General features: G+C 50.0%; 2 protein-coding genes across 7 annotated transcripts; both read right to left on the reverse strand.

Moving 5' to 3' along the window:
* Positions 1-36: 36 nt before the first annotated feature.
* supt16h (SPT16 homolog, facilitates chromatin remodeling subunit) lies at positions 37-7,728 on the reverse strand. 2 transcript variants are annotated; one of them, XM_057028304.1, is made up of 25 exons: positions 7,165-7,728; positions 6,158-6,250; positions 5,886-6,056; positions 5,541-5,693; positions 5,309-5,455; positions 5,067-5,218; positions 4,805-4,977; positions 4,622-4,712; positions 4,470-4,543; positions 4,187-4,299; positions 4,016-4,081; positions 3,759-3,857; positions 3,561-3,572; positions 3,178-3,293; positions 2,960-3,113; positions 2,757-2,884; positions 2,408-2,670; positions 2,216-2,334; positions 1,797-2,035; positions 1,638-1,713; positions 1,383-1,552; positions 1,181-1,310; positions 963-1,089; positions 814-891; positions 37-740 (listed from the first exon to the last, which is right to left on the reverse strand). In XM_057028304.1, the coding sequence occupies exons 1-25, from the start codon at positions 7,228-7,230 to the stop codon at positions 643-645; spliced, it is 3,108 nt and encodes a 1,035-aa protein (XP_056884284.1). In that variant the 5' UTR covers positions 7,231-7,728; the 3' UTR covers positions 37-642. The 2 variants fall into 2 exon arrangements, with proteins under 2 accessions (XP_056884284.1, XP_056884285.1); XM_057028305.1 differs by lacking the exon at positions 3,561-3,572 and having other exon boundaries at positions 7,165-7,727.
* A 375-nt stretch (positions 7,729-8,103) lies between these two features.
* Positions 8,104-13,727, reverse strand: tox4b (TOX high mobility group box family member 4 b). Of its 5 annotated transcripts, none has more exons than XM_057028329.1 (9): positions 13,586-13,727; positions 11,901-11,972; positions 10,976-11,263; positions 10,636-10,896; positions 10,226-10,549; positions 10,068-10,148; positions 9,345-9,965; positions 9,097-9,251; positions 8,104-8,992 (listed from the first exon to the last, which is right to left on the reverse strand). In XM_057028329.1, the coding sequence occupies exons 1-9, from the start codon at positions 13,589-13,591 to the stop codon at positions 8,935-8,937; spliced, it is 1,866 nt and encodes a 621-aa protein (XP_056884309.1). In that variant the 5' UTR covers positions 13,592-13,727; the 3' UTR covers positions 8,104-8,934. The 5 variants fall into 5 exon arrangements, with proteins under 5 accessions (XP_056884309.1, XP_056884308.1, XP_056884312.1 ...); XM_057028328.1 differs by lacking the exon at positions 13,586-13,727 and adding an exon at positions 12,132-12,997; XM_057028332.1 differs by lacking the exon at positions 11,901-11,972 and having other exon boundaries at positions 13,586-13,691.
* Between the last annotated feature and the right edge of the window lie 93 nt (positions 13,728-13,820).

Raw genomic sequence — 13,820 nt, forward strand, 5'->3', positions numbered from 1 at the left:
TTGTGAAACGGAGGCAAAACCAGACAGAAAACCAACTACAGTTCCTTTGAATTTTATTACAAAAACAGGATTTCTCAGAATTAACAGTACAACAACGCATCTACTCAGAATGAACAAAACGAAGGGTGACAAGTGCCAGGCCGAGCGTGCGTGCGTGCGCGTGTGCACGTTTACAAACCCCGTTTAAAAAAGGAGAACGTGTCGGCCCCTCCCCCCCTGAGAAAAAGGCTTCATCTCGGCATAATTTTACAAACGATGAAACGAAACTGAAAGGAGGTGTCAAGTTCCGGGAGATCCAAAGGTTCACTTGGAAGAAAGAGCGTCTAATTATCCACTAGATACGAAATTTCTTTTTGAACAGAAAGTGAATGGTGCTGGCAATAAAAACCCGTTTCAACACACGTGCACACACGCACGCGCAAAACCCCGTAGAAGAAAGGAGAACAGAAGAGGAGGAGCGAGGAAGGAATGAAGAGGAGGGATCTAATGAAGTGACTGTCCTGCTGGTTCGTCATGACACTTCACTGACCAACACCAAAATAAGGGGTTCTACTTCTATGTACACATTATGTGTGTGAAGTATGAGTCAGGGGGCCGGTGGGGTCGAGGGTGGGCGTTCAGGTTTGGCAGTGTGTGACACGTTTAGGACCGTCGCTTCTTCTTGCTGGGTGGTGCTGATGATCGAACCTTCCTCTTCTTGGAGGTGGTCTCTTCGTCCTCGTAGTGGCTCTCTCTGTCCGCTAGAGGGCGACAGAGGCGGATATTACAAGGCCAGTTGACTGAAGCGAGAGTGTTTGGAAGCCGGACGCTCACCTTTCCTGGCTTCTTCCTCCAGTTCGTCCCAGTCTTTCCCGCTCTCCTCCTCGCTGCCAATCGATGCGCTGTAATCTGCTGCACATCGCACAGGGAGCCGCTCAGCGCAAGGCGAACATTCCCTCACACAGAAACCTCTGAAATCTTACCAGAATCTTCCGTTTCCGAGTCGTAGTCCTCGTCGCTGTCTTCCTCCTCCTCCTCCTCCTCATCTGCAGACGGGTTGAACGTCTCGTCTTCCATCTCCGACTCTGAATCCGACCCTGCCGCACTTCCCTGAGATTGAGATTAAAAAGAAAAAAAAAAACCCTGACTGCCTAACAACACAAACACTCTGAACAGAACCGAGACGGGAGGATGACCGCACCTCGCTCTCCGGGTCCAAGAACGACCAACCTCCCTGCTCGAAGAAGCCCTCGGGATCGTCGACAATGGTCTTCATGATCTTGGTCCAGTTGAGGGACTGGACTCCTTCTGTGTACTTGATGTCGCAGGAGCTGAGGACAGAACATATAAAAGCATCAGTCTTAGTCCAGACGCACCTTACGCTCATCGGGCCGATCGCTTACTTCAGCCACTCCTTGATGGGGTCCAGCGAGTTGACGGGGACGGCGTTGATCATCGTCACCTTCTTGCTGTAATCCTTGTAAACAATGACCACGTCGAAGTTCTTCAGGTGGAACTGCACGCGCTCAAAGTGGACCAACTCCACCTCGTCTAGAGTGACGACAAACGGCGGCTGGACGGAGACAGACGAGGACAAATGACGTTTACGCCGCCAACCACGCGCGGCGGACCCGATTCTGACCTTTGGGGTCACTCACCCACTCGGTGACGTTGACGAGGGAACTGGACGTGGGTTGTAGCAGGCAGGTGCTCCTGTAGGGGGCGCCCTGGAACCTACACACAAAGCCAAGACAGTCAGCTTCTAGCCCGGTTCAGGCTTCTCTCTGGACCGGCATGTTTTCGGGCCAGCTGCTCACCCCAGGTCTCTGAAGGGCACCTCGAACTCCAGCTCCTCTTTAGTCAGCGTCTCCACCTTCTCGATGAAGTTCTTGAAGGCCGACTTGAGCTTGTGCCTCATCTCGCGCTCCATCTGCTCGGCGTACAGGTCGTCCCGGTCGTGCATGTGTTGGTGTTTGCCCAGGTCGGTGGTGATCTCGCCCACCTCGGTGTAGAACTGCACGTCTGTGTGGCGTCTCTTCCCGAACATGATGGCGTTCTGTGGCGAGAAGGAAGAAGAGTTTACGCCTCTCTGCTGCCACGTGTCCCGTTTCCAGGGGTGGGGCTGGTCCCATCCGCTGTCGGCTTCAGAACCCAACGTTTACTTCCGATCCCCGACTTACGGCTGTGCATCCAGGCGTACATATCGTTAGATATCCAGACTCAGGTATGAACCTACCTTGAGGTGGAAGTGCAGGACGATGATCATCTCCCCGTCACACGGCTGGAAGATGGCGTGCTTGATGTTGTTGTAAAGAATGTCCACTTTGTCGCCGCGGACCGACGTGAAGCGGAAACCTGGAGGAGGGAGGGTTACTCGTTAGTGGAAGTGCTGATGTGTCCCGGAGCGGGCGGATTTCCTCCCTCCCACCGTTGGTGTGCGCCTCCAGGGAGCCCTGCATCCTCTTCTGCGCGATGTTGGGTCTGATGTAAAGGTCTTTGAGCTTGGGGTTGCTGCGGTTCAGGTTGATGACCAGCGAGTCCTGCTTGACGATGCCCTCCTTTTCCTTCTCCTCCGCCTCCCTGGTCTTGTAGCGCTTCTGCACCTCTTTGATGATGCGGAAGGCGTTCTGCAGGTTGGTCGAGGGGACCGATGTGTCGCCGGGGGTCTTCAGGTTGGACGCCCGATACGTGCTGGTCAGAGAACCAAAGCGTTCCAAAATTAGCTGCTGCCGAGGCTGAAGAGAAGCTCACTTCTGCTCCCTGGACGGAACACTCACATTTCCTTGACAAAGGTGGCGTCTGGGTTGGGGAAGATGTTTCCTTCCTGTCGACCCAAATAGCTGCCGGGGACGTAGAAGTTGATCCTCAGGTAGGTGTAGTCTCCTTCTACGGACATACTGATGTTCTAGCGGAGGAACCAGGAGAACGTTCAGAAAGGCTGTTGCGCAGTGCGCCGGCGTCCGCGTTGCCGTGCCGTTACCTTGATGGTGGCGATGTGGAATGGTGTGGCGATCCCGAAGACGGGCATGACGACGGTCTCGTATTTTTTGTCGATGAAGATCTTCATGTCTCTGATGTCTTTTTCTCTGGGCATCTGGGAGACGTTCTTGTAGGAGACGTTTGATTTTCGGGCCCTGCGGAGACAAGCGGTTTAAGCCAACGTTCCGTCGCCCCGGAGACGACCAAACGCGCGCTCACTTCTGGATCTGCTGCTCCCCCTTCTGCTCCGTCAGACGCCGCTTGGCTTCTTCGTTCAGGTGGTTGGCCAGCTCCTTCTGGTGGGCTCGCCTCTTCTCCTCCGCCGTCATCTCGTTCTGCGGTTAACAACAGACTCGACTGAGTGGCGTCACGGAAACGAGGGAGTGCGAGTTTCAAGCCAGAAAAGGAAAGTATGGGACGAGCTAAAACATACATGCAGAATACGGATGTGTGACATGGACTTACATGATAGAAGGAAATTAAAACGCACAAAAAGACTCATTCAAATGTAAAATGAATTAACTTTCTCCCTTTTTTAAAAAGGAAATTAAGCTGAAGCAGTTCAGTTGTGTTAAAAACAAAAAAAAACAATCAATACTTACCTTCCCAAGTAGCTGATAAGAGTACAAAAAAAACATTCACACTCTTAGTTATTAACACTCGGAAGGCGGCACATTAACAATGAGCACCAGTCCTCTTCAGCTACTCAGCAAGACTCACTTCCATATTTCTAACGGTAAAAATCTGACCCAAACACAGCGACAGGTTTTAATCTGGAATCTGTGCACGTCCACACTCACTCTGGTTCTGTCCGCCAGCAGGGCTGCGCTGCGAGCTCCCTTCCCCAGCAGCTCCTCGGCGTCGTCTCCATCCTCCTCTTCGTCATCCTCGTCGTCGTTCTGACAGACAGGAAACGCTTTTAAACTCAGTTATCACAACGTCCAGGGTGACGGAGTCAGAAATGATCATTTTCCTACAACATCGACCGTGGACGTGTTTCTGCTGCATTAACAGATTTTGGCCACATGGGGGCAGCAGCTGTGTGGAAGGGACCCACCTTTAAAAAGATCCCCACATTTTTGATCTTTTTCTTGACTGGTGTGAGAATGGCAGCGGGTTCTTCCTGCGACATAAACATCCCATTTCAGACATGAAGCCTTTCGACGTCGTTCGGCGGTTTAGAAACGTTTGCGTTGTCGTCGCTGGACGACTGACAAGTGTGCGATACCTCGTTGATCATCACCGTGTCGCCGATAAACAGAGCATACTTCTTGTCCTCGTCCTTCCTGCCATCTTTATTCACGAGGTCGGCGAAGCCTAAGCTGATGCTCAACACCATGCCTGAACACACACACACACACACACACACACACACACACACACACACACACACCACACACACACACACACACACCACACACACACACACACACACACACACACACACACACACAGTTCAACATCTGCATTTACTCCAGACATGGAGCATAGATAAGTCTCAGAAATCTCACCTTTTTTCAGCCTGTACTGATTTTTAGCGTTTAAAACCAGAGATCCTTCCCTGAACTCGATTCCCATCGCGAAGCTAAAGAGAGGAGAGACGACGTTTGAGTGCACGAGCGCACACCCGAGCAGCTGGAGGCCCGAGTTTGAAGTGGTTTACCCGAGGTTCTTGGTCAGTTTGGCCACGAGATCCGCCTTCTCCTTCTTCACGTAGTCCAGAGCAGTGTTGTAAGCGTCACAGATTTTCACACCTGCGTAAGAAAGTAAAAGTTCCAACCCGGCAACATGGGTCACCGAGCTGCGTCTGACTTTTCCCGCGCTGCTGCGGCGCCCCTGAACTCACCGTGTTTCAGCTGTTTGAGCAGCTCCTCCTCCACCTGCAGCAGAAAGTTGTAGTTGTCCTGCATCTCCTGGGTGGGGTCCACCATGAGGGTGCGCACCAGGTTAGAGCAGTACGACTTGTAACGGATGCCCATGGCGCAGGTGATGGCGCCGAAGTGCATGTGGTTCTTATCACTGGAGAAGAGAATTTTAAAAGGATCAAAGTCGACGTTGCCTGGGACGCCGAGCACCTTCTCTGCCCTGCGGGCGCTGCGTTGGGCTACCTGACCACGCTGAACTTGAGGCTGTAGTTGCCTCCGCTCTGGATGATGGGGGGGTAGCACATCTCCACCGAGGACGGATCCGCACCGCCCAGATACTTCTTCTCCTCGATGGCCTTCTCTACAGACTCCGCCAGTTTGCTGTGACGAACTTTCTGTTTGAGGAAAATGAAGGTAAATTACAAACGGGAATGATTTGGACACATCTCCCTCCTCGTCGGTTTACAGCCGCTTCCCCTCCTCACCTCATCGGCGTCAACGATCTCCATGACTCGCTCCTTGAAGAACTTGGAGTACACTTCGCTGGTGATGGCCGCTGCCTTCTTCATCATGCTCAGCTCGCCATCTTCCTTCACCGCCATTGTGTATGCGACCACGGCGCTGATGTCCACCTGCACGTACGCGGCAAAGGGAAAAGAGGGTAAACCAACAGACACTGACTGGTCATGTGATGTGGAGGGATGGATTGGGTTGTACCTTCTCCAGGCCTTCAGAGTTGAGGGCGTCGTTCCAGCTCTTCATGTACTCTCCCGGGAATTTGTCCTTGCTGAACACTCCCACAGTTTTTCCGTCTTTGCTGTTCTTGATCGCCTCGATCATCTTGTCAAAGTTGGCTTTGTTGCTTTCATTCTGACACAAACCAACAGCACAAACACACAGTTTTAATTCCACATCATCCTGTTGAGCTGCAGAATTAATGATTATCCCAGGAAAAGAGACGTTAAGGACGTCCGTTGTTTAAGAGTAGTTCTCAGAAGTTGAATTTTAAAAAAAAAAACACACTTAAATGACATGAAACAGGCTGCATTTATATGAGATTACCTTCTCTCTGGTCAGCAGTGTGATGGGTGGGACGCCGTTGGCATTCTCGTTGCCTTTCGTTATGGCCACCTGTTTGAGGAAATCCACCTTCTTCTTGCTGGCGAGGAAGAATATTTTGGTGTCACAGAACACCATGATGGTGTCCGTCAACTCGTAGCCAAACAGCCACGTCTGCAAAACAGTAATAATGAGGGGAAATTCACCATTTCTTTCTGCTGACACTCATGCAGGAATGCAGGTTAAAGTCCACACTTGGCGGCCTGGTTGTGCACCTGAATGGCTGTCGATTTGGCGTACACGATCTCCTCATCCACTCCCACAGACACCACGATGGCGTCGATTTTGCCGAACTCATCTTCTCCCTTCTGCAAGGCAAACAAAAGCAATTTAGATAAGACAATTGGAAGCATTTAAACGGCACATTTGGGGGAGTTGCAGCTCAAGATGAATGAATGAAACCTGGGTCCAGAGGACGGCTCCATCTACAAACGTAACGGCAACACTAAAACAGAATTACGTTATTTTTATAGGTGTAGCTACATATTCTGCAAGATTTTAAAGGATACTTTAGCGTGATGACCTTTTAATTTTAGAACAACACAAGCGCGTCAGGGTGGTCGGAGAAACCTGGAAAGGCGAGGCGAAAAAACAACTTCTAAAAACGTGTAAAACGCCGAAAGTTCCCCAGAAAGTAGCTTGGGACGATGGTAACTTCCAGCGTGTGCAGGAAGCCTACAGACGGCGATGCTGGCGTTGTTTTGATGCTAATTAGCTGGCTAAATTAGCATGTGGCAAATGTTACGCGCACATTCTGACAGTGACGTTTCCGCTTGGTGGGCAAAAAAGATACAGCTTTATAAAACGTTAAGTGTGTCTCGTTACTTTTGCGCGACTTATTGACTCGGCGGATGAGAAACTATTCCGTCACACGCGTAGCTAATGGGCTACTAAGTTAGCTCTCTGGGAAACTTACTAGCTAGCTAACGTGGTGAATGGGATGGTGCTAACGTGAGTTAGCTAGCGTGCTGGCGATCAAAGACAGCAAAAGGCGTCTTTTCGCGGATCCTTGTGGTTGAACAGCGAAGGCAGAGGCCTCCCCGTTGTTCGGTGACGAATGCGGGCGAAGCGTCTCCGCACACGCCGACAACAGTCAACACGCTCCGGTATAACGCGGCTAAGTCAAAGGCTGGCATCTCCCAGCAGCCCCGATTCGCCTCATTAAACCTGGCCACGGTGGCCCACGGAGCTCCAACAGACCCTCCGAATCCATCGCGTTTACCTTCCAGTTGCTGTACAATCTCTTGATGCGGCGGTAGTACGCTTCCTTGTCTAGGTTTACCGCCATGATGACTTGTGTGTGGCCAACTCCAGCTCCCGGATCCGCTTCTTAGCAGGCCGGAAGATGATGATGGTAGCGATGGTGAACGTCAACCAACAATAACGTACTTTCTTTCCACGACTGCTACAAGATGTTCCCGCAGCTACCGTCGCTTCCTTTTACCAGAGGCCCTTTTCCGCCGAGGTCATGAATGAAAACAAATTACGTAATATCAGCGGAGCATTGCCCGAATAAAGCGCCGCAGTTTAATGAAGGCGATACGAAGTGGGGCTAAACAAAAGCGGCCACGCACATGCCGACTTGTTTAATAAAGTCCTCCAGTCGCTGCTCGCTCGCCTCTCCCTCCCCTCCAGTTTTCATATATCAGCTTCAATAATAAACACAGAATGGCGTCGGAGGCGTCCCCGCCCTCCAGGAGTCTAATTAAAACCCAAATCCAGAGAAGGCCTCGAAGTGAAGATTTAAACTTTCAGGCGAATTGATCGTGACTTTTATTGTGGTTCTGTTTGGCGCTACGAGGCGTATCTCTACTGATTATTCGGTGATGTGAGAAACAGCGCCACCTGTAGGCGTCGATCACTGCGCTGCTTCCCGCCACTGGAGCATTTCCCGCCACCGTCGTCAAACCGCCGCAAATCTCGCGAGAGCTGCGTCTGCTGGACAGTTTTAAGCCTCGAAAGGTTTAGTCATTGTTTACATCTCGAACATATATTAAAATCAGAAAATGTGTTTCAATTGTATAGTTAAATTGTTTTTGTCATTACTGGCGCGCTACCATTACGCCACTAACAAAAAAACGAAACTTTATTTCACGTATTATTCACCCAAATGTTTGTAATTCATGATTCACTTTTCACATACCAATGACATAACATAAAATGCACATGGAGTTGTTTTTTTAATTTTACCATTAAAAACATTTCCAGGATATCTACATCTGGAGCCTGAACACATCCGGTTGATTTTAACGCGTCAAAAAGTAAAGGTTTTAAACCGGTCGTCCCTTTCGGTTGCCATAGTGTTGTCAGAGCTGGTGTTTATTTTTCCCCCCCTCAAAAGTCATACATGTAACAATTTAAAAAGAAAAAATGAACCAAATATGCCCCACAGAAACCGTTTGAGTATTTTAGAAGAGGCGATGCAGAGAACACACGTTTCCATATTAGCACCTGATCACAAATGCTCATCAGTAAAACATTTGCATGACAAAACAATAAGACTTTTGTTGTGCTTTGATCAGCTGTGCCTCCTGATTGTTTTAAAATTTATCCACGAGGCCTGATGCCAAAGTACTAAAAGGACAAGTCAACAACAAAAAAATGAAAATCCATACGGTAAAGGTAGAAACAAGATCTTATATAATCATATCAGATGAAGGGATCTTCACCATTTCATTGTTAGGGACTTCTTTCCATTCATCGTCTACTGCTCTCCCCTCAACAGGGTGGATTTGTTTCCGTTTTTAAAACATTTAAAAACACCACGTGTCCATATAAACTTACGACAGATGATCAAAAGAGCATGTGGGGATGTGTTTCTTCCTCTGTAGTTTAATACTTCTGCCTTAAAAAGGAGTCACAGTTGTAGAAATGTAACGGGTGCCGTTTCTCTCGTCGCTCCTCTTGCCGTCAGATGGACAGAAAAAAAGAAACATTCATTGGTTCATTTCAAAGTTTTGTCTGTCCTTTTGTCCAGGCAGTTTTTTTTTTCCTATGTGACCGTGGTGGAGTTCTGCCCCCGGATGGCACACCAAGCCATGAAGACGTCCCTGCGGAGAAGAGGACAGAAAAAACTGACTTTAGATGAAAAGAGTCAAAGTAAATGTTAGCAAACGGCATCACAGGAGCCGACAAACTGAGTGGACGGACACACCTGCAGTGCGTGGCCACACACTCGTTGCTGCAGTACTCCATGTCCCAGTCTTTGCTCTCCACAGCTGGATTGGTGCAGCCGGCTCGTATGCAGATGTTTGGAGCGGTGGCAGAGGTCGCGCCCGCGGCGGGTGCAACGTTCACCTCGACTTCCATCTGAGTGACAAAATAAACACAGAGTTGCATCACAGCTGAACCTGGTCGCTCTGGAGCCGGCGAGCGAGTGCGATGGTGGTGCGGTGAACTCACGCCTTCCTCCGCCACTTCCTCTCCCGTCACATGCGCCGAATGGCCGAGTTCCACCTTCACCTTAATGTTGGAGGACACGGGCGTTTCGCCGCCTGCCGTCACGATGATTGACGTGTTTGAGTCCGACTGCCGTGACAACGGCACGACTTTGATCTGCAGTGGAGGCGGAGCGGTGGCAGTTCCTCGTGGCTTCGCCTGCAGGGGCGGGGGCGCCTGGGCGTGCACCATCTGCTGCAGCCGGGGCGGAGGAGGAGTGCTGTGCATCTGCTGCAGCGGCGGCGGTTGGCGTGGCGAGGAGGCGGCCGCCGTCACGCCGATGGCCTGCAGCCCCGTCTGCTTGGTGATGATCTTGGTGACGATTGGAGGGTTGGGAGGCGTGGCTACAGGTGGTGGTTGGGGCTTGATGGCGCCGGTACGGGAGCGGGTGGTCACCTGAGGCAGGTCCAGTATGATGTTGGACGTACAGATGTTGGTGATGGTGTTTTCCTCAGGGTTGTAATGCTGCCTGGGGGCGCGAGCAGCAACGGCGGGGGGAGGGGCTGTGGTGACGACCGGAAGGGGTGCAGGAGGTGGCAGGGGAGGGGGTGGCGATGGAGACGTGTCCATGACTTCAATAGGAGCCTGAAGAGAATAGCGGAAAATAGAAAACAATAATTTGACATTTGGATGTAATTCATTGTGCACCGATGACTTCGTGGCCATCTAAAACTGGGCGGAGCTTACCTGAGAGTTCTGCCCAGCTCTGTACTCCGCCAAGGCCTTCAAATAATCCTTCTTTGCTGCTTCATTCTTCCTCTTGTAAACCTGAATTGTAATTGAAAATAAAGCTTTGTTAAGTGTTTTCCTCAGTAAACACTCTAACACATCTTTATTCCTCTCACCTGTTTTTGCTCCTCCCCCAGGCTGTCCCACATGGACGCCACTATCTTTGAAACCTCTCCGAAGGTGGCGTTGGGATTTTGTCCCTTGATGGCTGCTTGCGTGTCCCTGAAGAACAGAGCGTATGCCGACACGGGTTTCTGGGGCTCGTTGGGGTCTTTTTTCTTCTTCCCCTTCTTGCCTCCCCCTCCTCCTCCTCCTCCCTTCTTTCCAGCTGCGGGGGAGATGCTGGAGGAGGGAGCAGAGAGCGACTCTGACAGCGAGGGGTCCAGTGAAATGACACCAGGAGAGACGGCCAGGGAGAGAGGAGACTCCACCAGGACGCTCTGATGAGACAAAAATAATACACAACACTTTCCAGATTGTCAAAAATGACAATTTCAAGCCCATGAAGTTTGTCTTTTCAACTGACCCTTCGAAAGTCGTCCATGTCGTCATCCTGGAGCGAGCTGGTGGGGGACGCCGTAGCTGACAGTGGGTGTTCTGGCGACTGGGGGCGCTGCAGTATGTTCCCACCACCCAGTCCCAGTCCCAGTTGAGCACTGAGTTCTGAGTGGTCGATGGTGGTCAGCTGGTTGGACCCGAGCAAGCCCTGGCTTACCTCACCCAGCGGGACTTCAATGGTCACCGGCGAAGAGCTGCTGAACTGGGAGCTGATTGGATGCCCGAGATCCTGAGGATAGAAGGAAGGCAACTAGATGACAGATTGTGGGAGAAACCACGGACAGCATGAAAGGTTCCGAGCCCCTCACCATCCCCAGTGACGAGCCCAACAAAGTGCTTCCTCCTGATGGGTTGATGACTCCCAGGCTCATGTGCTCCAGTCCCTGCGAGGAGGCGTTGACGTAAGTGGAAGCGAACGAGGGATCGTCCCCTTCCACCACGGCGTTCCCCGGTACCACCACGCTGTCCGAGGGCCCGGTGTCCGACAGCTCGTCAAAATGGGACACCACGTCGGACACAGTGAGGGCCGAGTCTGGGTCCAAAGAGATGGGGGGGATCTCGAACTCTTCATCGCCAAGGCTGGGGGTGTGGAAGGTCTGGGTAGACAGAAGATGTGATGCAAATTTATTGCGTCGGCTGTGTAAAATTAATAACTAGATACTTGACACTCTAGTTTATAATAAATTAGAGGTTTGTGTCATTGACTCATAGCAGACAAGAAACGTTGTGACATCACAACAGCTGGAACAACAACATTTAACACGTTCACCAAATGAGGGAAGAACACCAGCAAAAAAGACAGGAAAATGGAGACAAATTATCACTCTATTGTTTGATCACACGGAGGGAATCAGCCACCAACTCCAAGGATGTGTCACTTTTATATGCCTTTCACGCTTCACAGCTGGTCACCATAACAACGGCAGCATTGTGTGGAAAAACAGGGAGGAAATGTAGGAATTTGACATATGCGCCATCCAAAATAGACCATAAGTTCTTTGAAAAGCCCTCCCTGTTATTTTTAAAGTGCTCCAGGGATCCTTACTCTCTACTGCGCTGCAAATGACACCATTACAGTACGATTACTCACTGAATGAACGACAAGAGGTGAGGTATAACGTGACAAGATAAACATCAACAAAGGCTGCTCCACCATCAGCTGAAAGCATCGCCGGCCGAGGCAACATGTCAGAAAGATGGACCCCAGGCGTGTGTTCCAAGGACAAAGCCTACCTCTGAGGAGGAGGAGAGGAAAGGATGGCTGGAGCCAGATATTGTCAAGTAGTTGTCGCTGCCTCCAGGAAACTGAAAACATCAAGACGCACATGTTAGGAAAGGCCTCGTCGTGAACGGGGACTCGCGGTTGATCTGTCAAATGCCTCTCTTTTATTTAAAGAGTCTGAAGTCAAAGCACAGCATTTAAAAGACATGCGAATGAGGGGAGTTTGGCCCATTTAGGATCACCTTGCTGTCAGAGTCAAATCCATTAAAAGAGCGAGGATCCAGGAACTGTGGATCATCGTCGTGCTGCCCGGTACCGTCCGTTAAATCTGAATAGAAATTCAGGTCCATCTTTTTAGCCGAGGCTCATGTGTTAGCCGGGAGACCTCCTTCAAACGCGTCACGTTGTTTAAACTGGGCGAAATTTCTGCAACCTCTGCCCCGAATATCACTGGTTAAATAGCGGTTACGACGCGGCAGTGACAGCAGCCCGATCGAGCCTTTTCTTTGGCGATCGCCAACGCTGACAGCTCCGAAACACCTGTGCCAAAAATAAACAGCCGTGCCCAAAATAACGAGGTTGCTGGTGCGAGAGTCGCCGGGGTAACGTGGCTGGTGCCGGTCCTCAGTGCTGACCTGTCCTTCCACGGTTTAGCTTTAGCTGGCTTTGACGCAAGGCTGCGGTACACCTCGACTCGCTACCCGGTCGGCGCCTGTTGGTCCGTCAGGCCGTAAAAGTGGCATTTATGGATGGCTCCAGCCGACAGACAACCGCCGCGGTAGGAAACAGAGAGTTGGTTCCATTCAGGAGGTCCACTAGCAGCCAGAAAGGAGCGTTTTCAAGGTGTCTGATCGGGAGGGGAGGCTAATCGAAAACCCCGATTTAGCTTCGTGTTGGCCCGGGCCAGGACGTTCAACAGATCCCGAGCTACGGATCGAGCCTTGCCAGACAGAAACAATCGACCGGAGCCGGAAACGACCCGAGATGATTTTAAAAGATTTGCGCGCAGGCTACTCAAGTTCGTTAAGTGTTTGGTATCTGCGATGTTTTCGTCCTTTTCTACTTCGAGTTGTAATAGTTGCACTGCTTCATATTTTGTACTGTCCAATTCCAAGGAGTTGTTATTTCTCTGTGGAATCATTTCGAACGTGGATTTACGGGACCAGGTTGGTTTATTTTGAAGGATTTGACAGGAAACCACCTGTCGTGCGCTTCAATCCGTCCGAAAATTCAGTGTTTCTCTGCTGGATTATTGCTGCTTTAATGTGGATATTTTAGTTTAACTACAACGGGCACAAACCTTTAAATTAACTTTTGAATTGTGGAATGCATTATCATATATCATATCGTGTTATTCATGTTTTCCACTGGTCCGGGGAAATTCTTATAGGTTAGTCAAAGAAGCTAACCAAATGTTCGTAATAGGAAAAAAGAAACACTTAAAAACTCACTCGCTTTTCGAAAGCGAACAATAATGATTACGCGAATAAATCATTAATGTGATTAAGCGAGTTAAAAGGGGGATACGGGTGCACTGAAATCATCATGTGCTGTAAATAAGGGGAACTATATAAATCAGCTGGGAGCATAAAAAAACCGTCATTGAGTTTGTGACAACCAAAGTTCGTGTTAATCATCACATCGGAGCACTAAAACTAATTGTTTTATTGCATCAGCAGTCATACACTACTCTTACCTCCATCCTCACCCCCGAATTCTGATTAATGTGTTTTTTCTAAATATATATATTCCACTTTTGAAAGTGAACTTCGTCCAGTATGATTTCCTCAAATACCTTCAGCTTCCGGTTCTGAAAGAAAGCGCACGCAAGAGGAACAACGTCATCACGCAAAAGTGGCTTTTCACAATAAAAGCTGTAGTTCTTTAACAGCGTCGATGTTTTTCCGTCACATTTTTTCTTTCAAAAATAA

This window comes from Takifugu flavidus, chromosome 3 (assembly GCF_003711565.1).
Source record: "Takifugu flavidus isolate HTHZ2018 chromosome 3, ASM371156v2, whole genome shotgun sequence".
Classification (NCBI taxonomy): Eukaryota; Metazoa; Chordata; class Actinopteri; order Tetraodontiformes; family Tetraodontidae; genus Takifugu; species Takifugu flavidus.